This window comes from Cydia amplana, chromosome 22, assembly GCF_948474715.1.
Source record: "Cydia amplana chromosome 22, ilCydAmpl1.1, whole genome shotgun sequence".
Classification (NCBI taxonomy): Eukaryota; Metazoa; Arthropoda; class Insecta; order Lepidoptera; family Tortricidae; genus Cydia; species Cydia amplana.
This window is the reverse complement of record NC_086090.1, coordinates 1,569,016-1,590,375: the sequence shown is the minus strand read 5'-3', so window position 1 is coordinate 1,590,375 and position 21,360 is coordinate 1,569,016. Positions and strand designations below refer to the sequence as shown.

At 37.6% G+C, this 21,360-nt stretch overlaps 1 protein-coding gene across 3 annotated transcripts in view; it reads left to right on the top strand.

Moving 5' to 3' along the window:
* The window catches only part of LOC134658384 (paired box protein Pax-5), a 91,396-nt gene that overhangs the window by 20,011 nt on the left and 50,025 nt on the right, over window positions 1-21,360 (top strand). For all 3 annotated transcript variants that reach the window (XM_063514065.1, XM_063514064.1, XM_063514063.1), the window contains exon 3: window positions 14,949-15,114. In XM_063514065.1, coding sequence (XP_063370135.1) covers window positions 14,949-15,114 — 166 coding nt within the window. The remainder of the gene's footprint in view (window positions 1-14,948; window positions 15,115-21,360) is intronic.

Genomic DNA, 21,360 nt, shown 5'->3' with positions numbered 1-21,360 from the left:
TTTTGCTTGTTACAAAGAATATGGCCATGTTTTTCAATAGTAGGTACATCAGTCGCCATCAGATATATCGGAGCGGCCAAGGTGTTCACAATATCTGAACCCGCACTCTAACGCCCTGACAATAGAGGCGTGTACAGATTTATGCGCGCCTTAGCCGCTCCGATATATTTGATGGCGACTGTACCTAGTCATATTATTAGCAGCCTATTGTCTATTTAAATATTGAATTTTATAATAGGTCTACCTACAAAAGCCGCCACGGAAAGTTAACTTAATGGATACTAAGAAAATAATGTTTGATAGTAAACCGAATAAACTTTGAACTCGCTGAAATATTACTTATATCTTCTACTGATATCAACACTGATAAAATTTAAATATCAAATAAAATATTAAAGTAAAATATTAAAATAATATTAAAGTTTCAGTGTTGTTTCTAACACGGTGATTGCCGTAAAATACAGCAATCCACGTTTATTCTGATAAAAAAATCAACGGGCTGCACTCAGGGAGTGCCGGCAGAAGTGAAAACTCAATGACTATTGCACCCCTTCGTAATTAACTAGTTTTTTCCCGCGGCTTCGCCGGCGTACTAAGACTACTAAAAAATGAGGTTTTCCCCAAACAAACTTTGAACCCCCATTTCACCCCCTTAGGGGGTGAATTTTGAAACATCCTTTCTTAGTGCACCCCTAGACCTTATAAGGAACCTACGTGCCAAATTTGGAATCTCTAGAACTAGCAGTTTGGGCTGTGCATTCATATGTCAGTCAGTCAGTCAGTTTCGTTATGTAATCTAGTCCTTACTTAGTCTAGGCGAAGGATCGTATGAAGAAAATTAATTCTTACTATGTAACTGGTTACGAACCACCTTCGAAAGATGGTGACTGATTACGTACGAGAAAAAAATGATCTTTATTCGAAACCAGTATCGTACAAAGATCATTTTTTCTTCCTTCGTTACCAGTTACGAAAGGTCGGTTACGTACACGGCCGAAGGGGCAAAATGCACTATGTATAATTGAGGTTAACGCCACCTAGCGTTAGCGTTAATTACTTGAAACCCCTAAGCACATCACTGTTAGTACTCGAGTTATATTAATACCAGTTAGAGCGTAGATGGCATTTAAATCAATAAAGAAAAACTCAATGACATTACATGTAACAGTTTTTCATGTAAGTAACGTCATTGTGTTTTTCTTTATTGATTTAAATGCCATTGCCATCTAAATGAGTGGGCATCTAAATCTTACGGTCACGTGATCGTCTTACGCTGTCTCTAGTTTAACATTTTTCCCCAACCTCAAAAAGTGCCCAGCGCCGCTAAAGAAGTTTTCACTTCAAAAATACGGTATACGACACCAATTCCATTGCCGTATCTACATTTTCCCCGCACTTTTGCGCAATTTTTTTGTTAGGCAATATTAGTGTAGGCAATGAAGCAAGTTGTTGTATGGAGACCCATGCATTAATTCCTCAGTCGATGTTTGGCTTGGTTATTGTATTGGTGTTTATATACTGAACCGAGTAATTCCTCAGTCCAAAATTATTTTACCAAATAAGTTATTTGTATCAGTATGTGATACTAGAAAAAAATCTAAAACTTTTGTCAAACATGACAATATTTTTTTTATGATAATTCCTTTTTTGACGCTCATTTTCATCGGAAAATTTCTCAGGGATTTTTTTCTTCTTATATGATCTTAGAATATAATTTGGCGTAGTGGGTTAAAAAATGCATACTTACCCAAATTTATGTATTTTAGAACTATTAAAAACTGAGAGTGGAAAATTTCTCTGCCAGATTTCTTTTTAAATATATACTAAGTAGTCACGTATACACTTAAATCTACAATATCCAAAAGAAATATCATCCAGGACACCGAAATTTTGTAAGCGAAGATAAATCCATTCCTTGGTTACGCAATAATGTACCGTCTTCCTTAAAACTGTGAACTGAATTAAATAAATAAAATGGATAGAGAAATTTTCCACTACGAGTAAAAAGGCAATTTCTGAAAATAGTATAATTCAATGGAAATTTTTTTAGATATTCATTTTGTAGTTATAAAACGGCAATAAAATGGTATTTCAGTGAAAAAATTAGACTGAGCAATTGTCCGGTCCAAGACACGCCAAAAAAAATATTTTATTAATATTGGTATTTCTGCTGGGATTTTTTTTGATATTTCATATATTGTTGCAATACGTTACATGCATATGTCCGGTGAAGAAAGTTTGAACTGAGCATTTTTCCGTAAAAAGATATTAACGATTTAAAACTTTAGGTATTTATTTAAATTCTATTATTATTTTTCTTTGGATATTTATTTATTTATTGATACTTTATCATACTGTAAAGTTTTTTCTGGCTGAGGAATTACAGCGGGGTCAAGTACCTTTATTGCCTACACTAATATAGTAAGGGTTTCTCCTGAAGCACATCAATATAAGAGATCAAAGTGTGCAATAAAGAGTATTTAGTATTGTATTGTAGAATAAGACTTCATACACGCTATCCCCAAAATCCATACTGTCTGTAGCAGCAGTCTGCAATAATTTAGCTTAGTCCGATTCTAGGTACCCTAAGTACCTACTCTTTTGTCTTTATTTATTCCGACAACTACCTATTGTATATTTTAATGCACACACCGATTACGTAGTAGTATGAGGTCATGTTTTACAGTTTTTGTCCTATTGTTGTGCCTTATGGTTACAAATAACGACTGAATACTGTCATTAAATGTTAAGTGGGCCTGTCATCTTTGTGTAAGCATGTCGTGGCTGTAATGGCTGTATAAAATTTGTAGGATCAGCGCCATTTTCGAAACAAACTAATGTTAGCCACCTACTTATTTAGAATTACATAGGTATTTTAGTTGACAAACAAAAATGAATAGATTTTTTTATCAGATTTGTCAAACAAAATGTGAACTAAGATAGGTAAGGTACCTATAGTTGGTCAAACCAATTTGTCAGTCAATAAGAACCAGGAAAACTATACTCATCCTTTTCTTTTGGGTGCTAGTACTAGTGTAAAACAATACTCAATCATTTATTTGATTATCATTAAAACAAAGATAGTATGATTCTCTCTGTCTATGTTTGAAATGAGGCAGTCCTTTGTCAAACTATATATTTACCTCAGATGAATTTCGAGATCAACTGATTCAGAGAATCAGATAACATCATGCAGCCTTTTAATATTTCCTGTGATCAAATAGTTCTGGAGTAGCAAATGACAATAGGAAGCTAAAAATAGAATGCATCACATTGAATAATATTACGGTTAAAGGTGACAGACCATTTCCAACCGCAGTTGCACTACTGTTCATTTTACTATGTAAATTGACAGTAACAGCGACGCGTTCAGTACCAGTAGTGCAGCTGCGGTCAGAAATGGAATGTTACCCTTAGACTCACTTGTGAAGTGAGTTATATAGAGTTAGTATGTCTCACAACAGTTTAAATTCGATTAATGCATTACATATTTTTTGTGAATTATTTGAAACTATAGAACAGGTTGCTAAGATTTTTCTTGAACTATTTGAGTAGGTAGGTATATCTGAACAACTGAACACAAATATCTGAACTCACCTCTATTGTCAGGGCGAGAATCCGTTCAGACATTGTGAACACCTTGGCCGCTCCGATATATCTGATGGCGACTGTACCAACAAATCATTACTTTTTTTGTGCTTCCTACTATATAATCACAGTGACAGACTTTGTTATGTGTCCCATTAAAACGAACATCATTAAATTCTGATTAAGGAAACCAACAAAATTTACGCCGCAGCGAATGACTCAACGGCCATAGATCACAAATTGTACCTACAGCGAACAATAGGCTTACCTAAGCTTACATACACACATACATACGTAATGACACAAGACGCCGCGCCTACTATAGAAGTGAATGACATCAACACTACAAACTTAAAAAATCATCCATTCAAACACAAACATCCTTAACAACACGGAACAGAACACAGATTCGTATAAATTTATAATTTTAACCGCAAATGGAACGCGGTTGAAACACGACACACATGTAAGCTAATCGTCTCATATATCACCACGCACACATAGAGGTTTATTATGCTGTGTACGCGGACGCTCCAAGCACACATATGATGGTGGTCGCTGATTGGTCGGTTAGGGTGCGCGTGAGTATCTCGATCTACGTTTTGAAACGAGTTCGGGAGCTAATTGTAAGATTTTAGAAAGGTGGTCCGGTTTAGTTTTGTAACTATATAACCAGTTGGTTGCGTTCGATTCTGTTTTGCATGTTATGTAAGTTTTCAGGGTAAGTTTTTATGATATCCTTCAGTTTTTGTTTGCTAATTATAAGCAATTAGGTTTTGTTGCAAATAATTAATGGCTCCTAATTTCTTTGTAACTACTTTGTTGGTATGTCTAATTGGTAATTTTATTTAGTATGTAGGTAGGTTCTAAAGCCCGGTTCTGGTTTTAATCTGTATCTGTTCTGGATATGATCAGTCAGATGTCAAATATTTATTTATTTATTTTATTTATTTAAACTTTATTGCACGATAAAATTTGTACAAATGGCGGACTTAATGCCTTAAGGCATTCTCTACCAGTCAACCAATGGGTCAAACAGAAAACTTATACTTAGTGCAGGATTGTAGATAAAGAGAAGAAATATGAAACACAAATCAAGTTAAGTATTCTAAACAATATTCTAATTATACACTTACACATATAACAATAACAGCAATATAAAATTACATATAGGTATACAAACATGCATAAATACATATATAAATAAATATATTATATTATATTATATATTAATAAATATGACGATGTATGCTTGATTAGTTATAACGTTAGTCATAAGTATCAAAGCTAACTAAACACAAATAAACAAGAAAGATTCGAAAGCGTTTATCTGAAGAAACAAAAACTAGGCCGGAAGCTCCGCCTCGGCCCAGGCCCGGTCTAGCGTCATCCTTTTAGGTTCCAATATCTTTCAAATAAAACAAAGACTACATATGTAGACACATACCTACATATATGGTAGGTACATATGTGATAAAAACAAACTAACAGAGCAAAAAAACAATAAAACCTCTAAAGCTTTATTCGGAATCCAAGATGGCGGACAATGCCGGCGGGCTCACATCCGGCCGCGTATGGTAATGCCGGCTTCCTTGTACCCTTTATTTAATGTTGCTACAATATGAGAGAGTTTTGTGATTTTTCCTGATTTTGTTGAATCATATACTTATGCAGAAACAAGCAACAACGGTTGCACTCCGGGAGTGCCGATAGAAGTGAAAACTCACCTCACTATGTTACCGACGCCCGGTAACACGATACATACGTTTAGCGGAGGTATTCTATTTATTTATTATACATTATTATCATTCTCAAATAAGATCACACTTTTTCATTGACATGTTTATTTATATACTGCCATGACAACATCAAATTATTTGAACATGGGTAAAGAGTCTTGAAAAGGAGTCCGCAACATAAATGTCAAATAACATTGAGTTTTTCTTTATTGATTTAAATGCCATTTAAATTATGAGTGGCCACCTTACGGGGCTTACGGTCACGTGATCGCCTTACGCCCCTTACGGTCACTTTTTTACGTTGTTTTTAGGGTTCCGTAGCCAAATGGCAAAAAACGGAACCCTTATAGATTCGTCATGTCTGTCTGTCTGTCTGTCTGTCCGTCTGTCCGTCCGTATGTCACAGTCACTTTTCTCCGAAATTATAAGAACTATACTGTTGAAACTTGGTAAGTAGATGTATTCTGTGAACCGCATTAAGATTTTCACACAAAAATAGAAAAAAAAAACAATAAATTTTTGGGGTTCCCCATACTTAGAACTGAAACTCAAATTTTTTTTTTCATCAAACCCATACGTGTGGGGTATCTATGGATAGGTCTTCAAAAATGATATTGAGGTTTCTAATATCATTTTTTTCTAAAATGAATAGTTTGCTCGAGAGGCACTTCCAAAGTGGTAAAATGTATGTCCCCCCCCCCCCTGTAACTTCTAAAATAACAGAATGATAAAACTAAAAAAAATATATGATGTACATTACCATGTAAACTTCCACCGAAAATTGGTTTGAACGAGATCTAGTAAGTAGTTTTTTTTAATACGTCATAAATCGCCTAAATACGGAACCCTTCATGGGCGAGTCCGACTCGCACTTGGCCGAATTTTTTTTTATGTATTGGCGCCTGAAGGGCCAAAGACAGAATTCTTTGCTTTTATTTCCTTATTTATTTTAAATATCTGGGTGACCGAGCTTCGCTCGGAAAACATATAAAAACTCGAAAATGCGCGTTTTCCCAGAGATAAGACCTAGCTAGATCGATTTTTCGCCCCCGAAAACCCCCGTATAGCAAATTTCATCGAAATCGTTAGAGCCGTTTCCGAGGTCCCCGAAATATATACCTATATAAATAATTAATAAATAAATAAACAAGAATTGCTCGTTTAAAGGTATTATTATTATTATTTAATACCTATAATATCGTCATTTGTTACTAGAAACAAGTAAACAATAAAAAGCCTCAAAATAAAAATTACAAAGTAAAAATAAAAACTAAAATTTACTGTTGAATGTTTTTATTTCTGTAAAGGAACGTCCACGGGGGAAATCCTCATAGAACAACTATTATTATTATATTCTAACTTGCTGCAACACAAATGTATGTCCTATGAAAACTGCCAATGCTTCTATTTTTTGTTTTCCTCTAACATAAAATCAACTTAAAATTAATTACCTCTACAAGTATTCGCATCATTTACACACATCAAATAAATATAACCGATGCTCCAGAAAACCAGCAAAAACTTAAAACAATGATCTTCCCAGGGTCCAAGGACGCGCGCGCGCGCAGCCACCGAGACCGTTTTTATACCCCCTAATTAGCAGGATATGGTATATGGCCTGTCTGCATATATACAGGGTCTTTCCTGTAACAGGAGCAATAAATTAAACTGTAGGCGGTACTCCTCAAACTGACCAATATTTGTTCAGCAACTTTTGAAAATAACTCATGTTTTGATTTTTATTACACTTTAAAATGTATTCTAAGACGCAAATGTAAGAGCGGTTTCGCACTACGTCCGATCCGAATCCGATCTGAACCCGTGAAAATATGGGTCTAGAAAACTCGGACCGAATTCGGATATTCGCTTACGCACTAGTCCTATCCGAACCCGTGAAAATATGGGTCTAACTCGGACCGAATTCGGATATTCGCTTACGCACTATTCCTATCCGAACCCGTGAAAATATGTCTAACTCGGACCGAATTCGTATATTGGCTTACGCACTAGTCCTATCCGAATACCCCGCCCGCCCCGCTGCCTCTCTGCTCGTACGCAGCTCGGCTTTAACTCGGACACAGTGCGCGAGCGTTCATACAAATAATACTAAGGCTACTTCGGTCCGTCAAACATCTTCTCCGGAATGGAGATTCTAGAATGACGGAAAGAAATCGGACGACGGAGATCGGATGTAGTGCGTAACTTACCATAGAAATAGTTTCACGGGTTCGGATCTGATTCGGATCGGATGTAGTGCGAAACCGCCCTAAGTATTGCAAATTTTGTTATGTTTAAACTCTCCATAGACAACAAACTCCTAATCTACACTACTATTCTTAAGCCAGCATGGATGTACGGCATACAACTTTGGGGCAGTGCCAGCAACTCCAACATCTCAATAATACAAAGAATGCAAAACAACATACTGCGGTCCATGAGCAAAGCTCCATGGTTCACAACCAACTCAGAAATACATAAATACCTGCAGATCAATACTGTGAAGGAAGAAATCCAATACCATAGATTAAGACACCACCCAAACGACCTGGCACCAAAACTAACAGACAAGGGTTATGAAAAAAGACTAAAAAGAAAAGACATCTTCCCTCATACATAGACAACCCAAAATTGTCAAAACTAAATGAGTAGAAGCCCTCGCTAGAGGACTCGCTCGTCATGATATAAAAAGCACTCAACTAATCTGCTTATAGTCTGACTGATTGCAGATAAAACTAGAGAAAAAAAATGTTTAAAGGCCCCAGTACACAATGGGCCATCGCCGGCCACTCCAAGGGACGCAGCCATGCGGTAGAATAAGATAGCAATATCACTTGCTCCCTCTAACGCATAAATGCGTCCCTTGAAGTGGCCGGCGATGGCCCATTGTGTACTGGGGCCTTAAAGCGTGACAAGCAACGTCAAACACACTGAGCGTCTACCACGAACCACGTTCGACGTGTTGCCTCTCTGTCGCACTTGTAAATTCGTACATAAGTGTGACAGGGAGGCAACACGTCGAACGTGGTTCGCGGTAGGCCCTCAGATGTCAGCGTACATTGAAGGCAATATTTATTTTGTATGAAAAAGAGGAAGTCTAAAGGATTCATAATTTTTAAAAGTTGCTGAACAAAGCCTTTAGTTTAATTTATTGCTCCTGTTACAGGAAGCACCCTGTATTTATAATTGTGTTATTTGTGTTATTGATACGGAGTGTGAGTCATGTAGAACAATGGGATGTCGATGTAGAAAATAATTTTAGACATTCTAGGAAGGAATTCAATTATATAGTTTTATTTATTATGAACTAATTATACTCATGCTTGGCAACGCGGCAAGTGTCATGGGCACCTTTGCACCCGGTACAACTCGCGGAGATCTTTTAGATTAAAATATTTTAATATTTAGATATATTTAAGTTATTTTTGTATGATTTTTTATATACCATTAACCTTTTGTATAATACAATAAACATTATACTCATTATGTGGCAAATTAATGATTTTGTTACGGTAAATGTAGGCACATTTCTTTAAGCTTTATGAATTGTCGAAAGATAAGATAAATGTTGTAATTGCTGGGAATAATTTGTTGGCCTCAAATGATGTATTTAGGCGTCAAAATCACCACTAATCAATGTATCTTATTATTATAAACAGGTATCACAGGTAGGTAATATAACATATTTTCAAACTTACTGTCAAATAACCCACAGACAGACAGCCAAGCCAGTGAAGCCGAGAGGGTAATGCAGGTGCTGGGCATCCCTGCGTTTCCTTAATTCCGTCCCAGGCGGTGTTAAGTCTGGAGAGGTCATTGTCTCTCCGATTTGCACCATAAATCATCTGCAATAGATGCAAAGGCCAATTGAATTGTCAAATAAATACATAAACTGAATTAAGATCAATCTTCTCACATCAATTAGCACCAGGTATCAATGCTATGCGAAAATTTTATAATTAAGATTCATTTATTATCTTTATACTTAGGTATAGGTATATTTTTAAATGAGTCTTAGTGAAAAAAACTTGATTCACATTATGTCTATTTAAAACTGTCGTCAGTTTACATAAAAGGTTAGTAGGCCTTGTATCTCAAAGTATCATTGACAAAGATATTATTGTAGGTAGGGATATAAGTATTTACATTATATCATGTCCCCCAGTAAAGTTAAATTGTTGTACACGCATAAATACCGATGCAGCAGGAAATGCCCGTTTCCTGGCGGGAGTTTTAATTTCCACTCGTTAACGTGATTGCTACAGGATGTCACAGATTTGGGGAAATATCTCATTAGGAAATATTTGTATCTGGCAGGTTTGTAAGTAGGAAAAGCTGACAAATTTAAAAATGTACGTGCGAAGAATCGATTCCTTATAAAAGTGCTATTCTATGGAACTTGCTAACTAAGTAAACAAAAGTCACGAGTAAATTCATATTTTTTGACAGTTTCGATATGGCGGTTTGTTTACATTGTTAGCAAGTTCTATACACCGTGTTTTTATTGAATTCCGTTAACTTCGGGGTATGGTTAAGTACGTTTAAGAGAACTAAACGGCATAGTTAATTTGCAAAAAAAAAAACATTCTGACACTTTAGTTACATTTTAAATTTCGCGCTTTTTTCTATTGGCAAAGCTTACTGGCTTGCCAGAGTATAGGTACACTTAGTTTTAAACATGTTTAAATGATAGTTAAATAGGTAAGTTCTTTAAAACTTGTAGGTATCGAAATAAATAGGTGGTTTTGTATTTGCATAAATGATTTCGTTACAAACAATTAATCATCTATTATATATATATATTTTTTTTAATTTATTTATCTATATATTTTTAATCATCTGCTATGCTATAAAAGGTACACAAAAATCATTTTATTATTTCTTAAATTCAAACAAAAAATCTACATCCTAATCATAATATGTTATAGTTAAATATTAATGGTATTTTAATTTTATTTGGTAGATATTAGTTTTTACTTTTTAATTTAAATTTTGATAAGTTTAGTTTTTTTTAATGTACTATTAAAAAATCGATATTAATTTGAACAATCAAAAGAATTCATGGTAAAGTAATATCTATATTTTTATTTATCTCAATTTTGTTAAAATTGTGATTTACTCGTACATATTGAATTTTCCATGATTAAATTCAGACTGCATCAATATTCAAATTATTACATAAGAATTCTTACAGATTCACAATAATCGAGACTCGAACCCCAGGTCACTAGTCCTGAAATCAAGGTCTGTCATGCGCCGGCGCACACCCTCGCTAACATTAATAATTAACGAGCTTCACCTGTACACGATGTATTTGTATGTGCACGGTGTATATTCCTGACACAACTGAGTCCAACGGAGACACATCGCTTGCGCTTCGCGCCCGCTCGGTCAATCAGAGCACACAATATTATCATCATCTCATCATCATCATACCAGCCTTTTATCACTGCTGAGCATAGGCCTCTCTTCGACGCCCCTTATCCCGGTCCTGAGCCAATCTCATCCAGAAGTGACCCGCAATCTTCCGAATATCGGCCACCCAACGAGCCAACGGATGCCAGGCACTCTTTTCGTCTGTAAGCGGCATAGACCAGGAATCCTCTAGACTGAGTTTTGAGCAATTATTTCATGAAACCGATGCTGCCAAAAATACGGGGGTGCGGGGGGACGAGGTGAGCGAATCCCGTGCCGTGATTGGTCCGTTCAAAGACACGGACCAATCACGGCACGGGATTGACTAGAAGATGGAGTAAAACTACCGTATGAGTGGCAGAGGGGGTAGCGTTACTATGCTCAGTCTAGAGGATGTCGTGTCTGTGGTAAGCGGCCACCACTCCGTTAACTTTTGGCCCACCTGTCATCACTCTGCCTGGCGCACATTATACTGGTTAGTTCGACTCTTTACCACTTTTTAAGCATTAATGAACACAACATGCCGACACTTCCCGGCTGAATATTCGAAGCACTGTCGGTATTCTATGAGGGGGCTATCACTTTATTCAGCTCTAACCAGTAATTTCCTGTTTTAACCTGGGGTGTGCATTACATAGAATAAATTGTCGTTTATTTTATCAGTGCTAGAATATTTTAAGAGTAGGGGCCAGTTTAAACAAAAATATATTGATACAAACTTTTATCAAAGATGGTACTTTCCTATTATCCATCCTGTCTTAGTGGGCCATCATGCTGGCCCACTAAGACAGGCCAGCGTGTAGAGAGGGTAGTGGTGATGGCTAATTGCGCGGCGGGATGGCGATGGGATGGCCACGGTGTCATTCGCACATCAAAGGTGGTACATATATCTTTCCGGTTTAACCCATTGGTTGACTAATAGAGAATGCCTTAAGGCACAAAGCCCGCCATTTGTATCTTCATGTATTGTGCAATAAAGCTTAAATAAATATATCTACGATACGATAAATTTACAAAACCCTCAGAAAACCGCCATAACTCAACAGATTACAAAAAACAAGGAAAAGGAACTAGCGGACACCTGCCGAGACCGGAAGTCGAGAGGGTTTCCCGCGTATTTCAGGCTTCCGGTCCGCCATCTTGCTCTCCATTACTGTTAATTACCCCCGACGAGGATTTAGTTTTGGGGGATATTTTTAGAAGTACTTTAGGCAGGTGAAATTATAAAGGAAAGCTTGGGGGAGCGCAATCATAAGATGTTGTTTTAGTTCTTTACTTATTTCCCGCATAATACGAGTCCGTTTAAAATATATGAAAGTGCAATGTTTTTATGTAAAATTCAAATGTGTTGTATAAATCTTTAAAATGTATAACGGTGTCTTTATCAAATTTTAATTGCGCTTGAAAATACTAAATAAAGGACTCGACTTAAGCGCTGAGTCTCATAAAAACGAGTCTAGATAGACTCAAAAGACCTGAGTACATAAGGTAAACGTACTAGTCCTCGACATGCTAATACCCAATAGATGACACCCTGCTGACACCTCCATTGACAAAGACTTAAGTTTCAAGATGGCATGTACTGGTACCACGCCGAGCACCAGTACTACCTTAGCAACATTAAATAAGACCATGGTAGGCTTCCGCCGCGACAGAGCCGCTTTGCTCGGAAGTCTACCTTTAAAGACATCAATATTCAAAATTATCTTCATCTCGCAGCTATCGGTCATATCGAGCCATATCGGGGGAGGGAGGGAGGGGGGAGCGCTGTGGTGTGGTGGTGTGTGGTGGTGGTGTGGTGTGGTGTGGTGTGGTGTGGTGTGGTGTGGTGTGGTGTGGTGGTGTGGGAGTGGTGTGGTCTACTGCGCCCGGCTCACGGCCGCTACTGTTTTAAGTGGTCACAACGAATGGTGCCTGCAATACGGCCACTTGGGCATCAAATTATTTAAAGAAAACTTAACTTTATTATCTTAAATTAACATTTAATTTACAATAGTCATAAATTTTGAGATGTTGCTGACGTGGCCGTATAGGCAGCATACATTATGCCAATTTAGAAATTGACATATAGTCGAATTTAAATTGTTGTGAGACATAACTAACATTTAATGATTTTACGGTTTAGACTCACTTGTTTTAAGTCACTCGCACGACATGTTTCGGAAAGCCTAGGTCTTCTTTACACGGCCACTATATCCGGACAAGCGTCACCGTAGATATACTTTAAATCTACCAATTAGATGAAGTAGATGTACCTACTAACAATAAATTAGAGAAGATGTAGCGTAGTTCTGAGACTAAAGATCGGCATGGAGAGATTCGTAGTTCACTGCTGAGTGACGTTGATCGCTCCGTCAAGTATTTTTGGTGGAACTGGCCCATAATCTGCTCATTTTTAGGGTTTCATATCCAAAGGGTAAAAACGCTTATTACTAAGACTCCGCTATCCCGTTTGTCTGTCCGTCTGTCTGACCGTCTGTCTGTCAACAGGCTGTAACTCATGAACCGTGCTAGCGACAGTTGAAATTTTCACACATGATGTATTTCTGTTGCCGCTATAACAACAATGTCACGTCCCCGATATAGTAGACGTTTTGTGGAATGCCCCATTATGTGGTTCATCTCACCCCGCTTGCTATCGGTCATCCTATCGATCGGTCACGCCGCGGTCTGCTGCGCACGGTTCACGGCCGCTACTTTAACCGGGTAATTATCCTGAATCCGGATAAAGTGCGGTTGTGACAGACGGTTAACGGGTTTACAGGGCGTCTAGTTTCTTGTTTATTTTTTATAAAATTAGATAGGATCATCAAGGATTCAAATGTCTACAAAATAGGTTCAAGGCTGACTCACGCTAAACCGGGCCGGGTCCGGGCCGGAGCTTCCAGCGCTTCGTTATCTATGGAAACATCACGTGATCATAGAAAATGACATGTTGGACGCCCCGGCCAGGGGACAGCTCGGTCTAGCATGAGTCATCCTTTGTACCTAACCTATCCTTGTTGTAAACTTTGACAACGGAATAATTTTAAAAATGGCAACTACTGCCACTACTGGCAACTAGCTACTAAACTAGAAACTTTCTACTGTAGCAACATAGCAAGATGCCTTGGTAAGCGTTATGGTAGCGTAAGTGTTGCTAAAGTATGAAATGCTTTTGGTTTTATACTCGTACTTATACATACTTGCCATTTTCAAAGTTTCCCGTTTCAAAGTCCCGCTTTCGAAGTTTCCCCAATGCGCCTAGGTACGCATAACAGACAACTGCATACTGCAATCTGTAAAATAATTATAATATAAAATCCACTACGAAGGCTATATTCACCCTAGCACGATACCCTCAAATCCGGCAGCGTTCCAAGACACGCCGCGCGCAGGGCGTGACGGCATCGATCCGGCCCCGCCCGCCAATCGATGCCACTGTTTTCATTTTTAGATGGCAATGATGATATTGATGATAATATTGATGAAGAAAGATGAAACGTGTGACATTACAATGAGCAATCGTCTTTAGTTCCGGGTTTTGGTGGTACCAGAAATAATTATTCAGATTTCTAGATGCTATTTTTAAATTTTTGACTTTAATGCCTTCTGTCTAAAAGTTAAAATAAGTATAATAAAGTGCCTATTTTAGGCTTAAGCTAGTTTTTAAATTAATATAGTAATACCATCCACTGTACATATGTATAAAAAAAGTATAATAATTGAATATAGTTACAATATTTTGCATACAGGGTTGCATCATTGATAGACATTGATTATTTAGAGTAGGTAACAGTTTTCGAATTAAATATCATCAATAAGCAAATATTGAAGATACATTTTTGTCTAATGATAAATATATCTATCGTAATTCTATGTACCTATTAGAAAATATATCAGAACTGATAGTTCAAAAGAATCAAAGTTTTATCGCACATTAATAATTCCTAGAATTTTTTTCAATACTTTCCATTTTTGCGAATCATCAAATGACGTATCTTGTTGCATAAGTATGTACCCTTCCCAAATGATTAATTGGCATTCTTTACATAATAAAACTTACGCCAAATAATAATTCAACAATTAAAACTACTTAATGTGAAATTTATTTTACTAAATTCAACGTCGTTTTTCCATAATGTTCTGGCATAAATTGCTAAGTTATGAAAAAATTAGGCTGACCTTAAATTTAATTGAGTTTTTTTTTATGTATCTTTTCATTCACAGGTCACGGCGGAGTAAATCAACTAGGCGGCGTATTCGTCAACGGCCGACCACTACCCGACGTCGTCCGACAAAGGATAGTCGAGCTAGCCCACAGCGGCGTACGGCCCTGCGACATCAGTAGACAACTGAGGGTGTCGCATGGCTGCGTGTCGAAGATACTATCTAGGTGAGTTATCTTTATACGACGTAGCATATTAAGAGATAGCCCACAGCGGCGTATGGCCCTGAGACGTCAGTAGACAACTTAGGGTGTCGCATAGCTGTGTGTCGAATGTACTATCTGGGTGAGTCTCTTAAAATAATTGTCGATCACTACATGCCCTTACGTCGTCCGACCAAAGATAATAGACCTAGCCTACAGCGGCGTACGGCCCTGCGACATCAGTAGACCATTGAGGGTGTCGCATGGCTGCGTGTCGAAGATACTATCTAGGTGAGTCAGATGTTATGTTATGGATGAGAGATTTAGTTTAGGGCCCACGACGGCATACGGCGCTGCGACATCAGTATTAGGCAACTGAGGGTGTCGCATGGCTGTGTGTCGAAGATACTATCTAAGAGAGTCTCTTAAAAGTCCTTGTCGATCACTACCTATATACCCGGCGTCGTCCGACAAAGGATAGTCGAGCTAGCCCACAGCGGCGTACGGCCCTGCGACATCAGTAGGTCACTGAGGGTGTCGCATAGTAAGTCAGATGTGTTATGGATGAGACATTTAGCTTAGGGCCCACACCCCACGGCAGCATACGACACTGCGGCATCAGTATTAGGCAACTGAGGGCGTCGCATGGGTGTGCGTGTCAGTCTGATAGTATACTAGGTGAGTTATCTTTATTGTCTAGGTATTTAGGTCTCTTTGTAGTCGTATAGTTGATCTGGCCTACAGGGGTTTATGACTCTGTAACATCTGAATTTGAGTTTTTCAGTTTGTCAGCAATTTTAAATAGTAGGTACATAGAAATAGTGCCCTTCTGTACTGTATCCATCCTAAGGGGCAACGGCCACTTGCACCATCCCACTTACCCGGGGTTGAGCAATTTGTACTGGTTACCATGGTAACTCCAGGTTTAACCGGTTAACCCCGGGTTAGTGAATTGGTGCAAGTGGCCCTAACGCAATTAAAATGCTGACAGTAGGTCCAAACATTACGCAAATCTGTAGCATCGCCAAAACAAAAGAGAAGCGTAATTCAAAGAAATTATTATAATCACTGCAGATAGTCATCGCAATTGCTAAGCTGCAACAACCAAAATAAAATCTTATGGCATTGGTTAAGAGTTCAATATGACATGGAGGCAATGAGCTTTTTAGTTTATCTATTTTAAAAACCAAAATAGAATAATGCATTTTTAATCGTCTTTCCTACGTTGAGATAGAATTGGTTTTGGCTTGATTTTAAAGCAATCGTAAAATGGGTCATATATAAAGTGAGGCTCGTATGGTATAAAGTAAATGACATAAGTGCGCACGCGCCGTCTCGGTCTGCGCGCATGCGTGAACTGCTCAGAAGAAAAAGGTAATAAGTACATATAAATTGCATACGTTTTATGATCTTTTATGTTGAGCTGGTTGGAAGTAGGCTAGGATGAGAGAGAATTGAGAAAAACTGTGCTTACCGGGGCTCTATTGTGTATAGAACAATTGGTGCTGTACTGGCTTTTGCAGACGAGTTTTTAAAGTAGAAAGAAAATATCAAAAAATATAAATACATAATATAATGAAGAGGAGGGGATTCGTTAGCTTTTAGGAAAAGTGGAAAATTAATAGAAAACTCAAGCAGTTGACTTGTTGGTATGGGATTTTAATGCGCACTGACGTATAAAAACATAAAATAGTCAAATGTACTTCAGAATTTAAACATGAAATCGTAGAAAAAGAACTTAAAACTAGGCATAGACAATAATAGGTATCTCTGTTTGGCCCTATGGTTGACTGGTAGAGAATGCCATTTGGCATTAAGTCCGCCATTTGTACATTGTTGTATATATTTTGTGCAATAAAGTTTAAATAAATAAATAATGTAAAGAGTATCAAAACTATATACAAATACACCCTTAACATCCCACCCCCTTGTGTGCGAAAGCACAAAAAACTAGCCAGACTAGGAATAAACTGGGACTTTATGTCTCTAATCTGACCAATTTTTTAGAAGGTCGACGAAGAATTCCACCTGATGTGGCTACGTCCACCACCCTGACCACTCCGTCTCTGCCTGTCAAGTCGTGCTCTCTGTTCTCTGCTATCTGGCGAGGTTGCATGGTTGGCAGAATTTCTTTTACCCATCGGTTCCATAAATGGTCGGCCAATCTTAACGCCTTTCTCCAGTCAGCGCGTCTTAGGAGGTCTCGGTCGTCAAGGGTTGCGGGAAGAACCTGGTTCGAGGATGAGCCAATCAGAAAATGGAAGGGCGTCAGGGTTTCCTGGTCTTCAGGGCCAACAGGGACATGAGTTAGGGGTCGAGAGTTTACGATTACAATACAACTACTCTTTATTGCACACCTCAATAAAAGAAAACAATACATAAGAAAACAGAAACTCAACAGAGGTAAACAACCGGCGGTCTTATCGCTAAAGAGCGATCTCTTCCAGACAACCTTTGGGGTTTGGGTAAATACAAAGAGTGTTAAGCTAATTTTATGGTTTCACTCACGAGTCACGTATTTTTAGTCACTCGCGCGACATATTTATAAACTACGCTTCGCACGGGTTAACAAATTATACATGAACCTTTCTCTTGAATCACTCTATCTATTAAAAAAAAACACAAAAATCCGTTGCGTAGTTTTAAAGATCTAAGCATACATAGGGACAGACAGGCAGCGGGAAGCGACTTCGTTTTATACTATTTAGTGACTAGCTGAATGTTAGTATGTCTCACGATAGTTTATCGAATACAAAGAGTTCTTGTAGGTATTACCTATACTAAAATAACTACAGTAATATAATAGTCCAACAATGCTCATTACTCGATAAATTTCTTCTCATTAAGGCTTGAGCTCCTGCGGTCGGTTAAACCGCGAGCTAAGTGCTGTCTGACCGCAGCCTTAACTCCACCAGTAAACGTAGCTACACGTGAAACACGATCAATTATGTACCTTATTGTATGAACTTAAGGTGTATAGTTGAACGACCTTTTAGAGGCAGTTATGGTGTTTTGGTTTTTTAAAGTGAGGAGATTTGTAGGCTGCTTTAAACAGTAGTAAATGAAGGAGAAATTAGGTTGTGGGTTAAAAAGGCGTTCAAAAGTGGTAAAAATGAATGGAAGACATATTTTTGTATTCGCCAGTATGAATTTAACAAGAAATATCAGTCCACTGCCGTATTCGAACTTCAAGATATTCACAAAAGACGCGTACTATAGATCTATTCTAGATACGTTATAGTTCAGATTTCAACTAGTTCTCTTTTGCAACTCAATTCGGGCAACGAATGTCACTTTTACGTTAAAATATCGTATGAACGAACGATTTCTATTAGATATCTATTAGATGTTACTTGGATGAGTATCTCCGAAATCGCGTAAATGTCAAATTTGACAGGCTAGATCTTAAAAATATCGTTGTCGTATCTTGGTGATGTCTAATAGATGTCTAGTTCAAAATCCGAATCGGGCCCCCAGTTGGGTCCATTTCGTGATGCACACTTATTGATTTCTTATTTTCTTGCTGTAAGTTGTCTGTAGGTACATGTCCGTACATGTTTTGTGATCATCAAAAGCATCGTACTTTCATCTCATCAGTGTTTCAATAAAATATAAGAACAAAAATACAAAATATATAGGTACGTACAAATGATTATGAAAGGAAGTTGCGGCACCGGAAAAGCCTTTCCACTAACTGCTCGTGTTTTAACAGAAAACTTTTTTATTGTTACTTTGTAGATATTAAAGAAAAATTATAGTTACGAAACACTGTTGCATCCGGTGTTAATTTCTATTAAAGGCATCACTTTTGTTGCTTAGTAGGTATAGTAAAATTGATAAAACAGTGTAATATATATTCGCTCAGCTTTTTCAATTATATAAACTCGCAAAACATGAAACAATTATGGAACATTGATTAAACAATTAAAACGACTATATATTACTTACCTTCAAACTCTTCAAAACACTTCAAAAATGTATTGTAGGTACACAACATAGTTATTTACCTATAGATGACAGGAAACCTATTAGAAATGTGCAGTCATACGTGAGGCGGACTTAATGTACGGAACCCTTGGAACGCGAGTCCGACTCGCCCTTGGCCAGTTTTTTTTTACTTTTCAATATCTTTTGTCGACATACGTTTGTCATCTTGGCTACGGCCAAAGAGAATTGATTGTAAATGTATCTTTGATATTTTTAGCTTTAGTTTTGCGCTATTATAATATATCTTCAATATTATATCAAACCCACATGTCAACACATTCAAAATACCCCACAAATGAAGCATAATCGCTCTGAACAGATCGAATGATAATTTGAATATAACTGACCGAATGATATTAAAGGAATGGAAGCGAGGGTCAGTAGAACTGGCTATTGTTTGATTTAAATTGAAAACTGACCGGTAGGGGTGTGCTGTCGATGGGAAGTTATTATATAAGTTTTACAGTTTAATACAAGAACTTCATTAGATATAAGGTGTATTGGGGTAACTTCGAAATCGGGTTACTTTTAATGGCAAATATTTACTAAACTAGAAACACTTTCTAGTGTAGCAACAGAAAGCAAGATTATAGTTAGTCAAACCAATTTGTCAGTCAGTAAGAACCAGGAAAATCATACTCATCCTTTTCTTTCTGGTGCTGGGTACTAGTGTAAGACACAGATAGTATGATTCTCTCTGTCGATGTTTGAAATGAGACAGTTCTTTGACAAACTATACAATATTTTAATTGTTACAATAGATGAAGTGTACTTGGCAACTAATCCCGAGAATTGGCCTTCCAACCCAGACGGTAAACTAGCCCTTATTGGGATTTCTTTATTACAAAAACAAATGTTTAGTTCAGAAAATAAAAAGAAGTTGCTATGAAGCAGCTAGAGTCTGTGCGGAAAGAGATGAGTCGTGGAATGTATGGGGCCTAACACATTCCACGACTCTTGTCTAGAGTCTGCTAGAGTCTGTTTGGACAGAGAAGAGTCGTGGAACAATATATTTTGTGTTTAAAATTAATACAATTTCGTCTTATCTCCAAAAAACCTTAACCTAACCGATCCCACTTTTAAATATATTTCAAAAGTCCAAAAACAATTAAAGAAATCCAAGGCGTTTAAGTATTTATTCAGTATCGTTGAAAAGGTAGATAAATTGAAAATACATCCAAGTCAATGCCCATCCCTACCCCGCTGGGAGTGAATGGGCATTCAATTTATTCCCGCTCGTTGTTTGAGTGTTGCCCGTTGCTGTTTTCATTATGCCGTTATTTATAGAACAGTCATCCTGGAATACTTTTGTTTTGCTTAGAGACGAAATTAGAGTCTGTGCGGAAAGAGAAGAGTTATGATATGTATGGGGCCCAATAGATTCTACGACTCTTTTCTTTCCACACAAACTCTAGCAGGAAGTTAGATGTAAGTAAGTATGTATTTATCTAAACTTTATTGCACGATATATAATTGTATGAATGGTAGATTTAATGAAGCGCTGGTGGTCTAGCGGTAAGAGCGTGCGACTTGCAATCCGGAGGTCGCGGGTTCGAACCCCGGCTCGTACCAATGAGTTTTTCGGAACTTATGTACGAAATATCATTTGATATTTACCAGTCGCTTTTCGGTGAAGGAAAACATCGTGAGGAAACCGGAATAATCCCAATACGGGCCTAGTTTACCCTCTGGGTTGGAAGGTCAGATGGCAGTCGCTTTCGTAAAAACGTCACTCTAGTGGATACAATGGATAGTATCAGACCGGATGTACTGCAGACAGAAGCAAAATAATATTGCTACATACAAACATTATTTTTCTAGCTATTAAAAGTATTTTATTTTGAATGGATTCAATAAATGGTTGGCATCCTTACCTCAAAACGGATATTTTTAGACTACCTATTCAAAGCATATAAGGTAAACGTACTGGTGCTCGACGCGGTCTCAGTACTTGTCATCTTTAAACTTCAGTCATTGCCAATAGAGGTGACAGCAGGGTGCCATCTATTGGGCATTAGCATGTCGAGCAATAGTACGTTTACCTTATTTGGTATACATTTTTTAGGGTTCCGTAGACAAATGGCAAAAAACGGAACCCTTATAGATTCGTCATGTCTGTCTGTCTGTCTGTCTGTCTGTCTGTCTGTCTGTCTGTCTGTCTGTCCGTCTGTCCGTCCGTATGTCACAGTCACTTTTCTCCGAAACTATAAGAACTATACTGTTGAAACTTGGTAAGTAGATGTATTCTGTGAACCGCATTAAGATTTTCACACAAAAATAGAA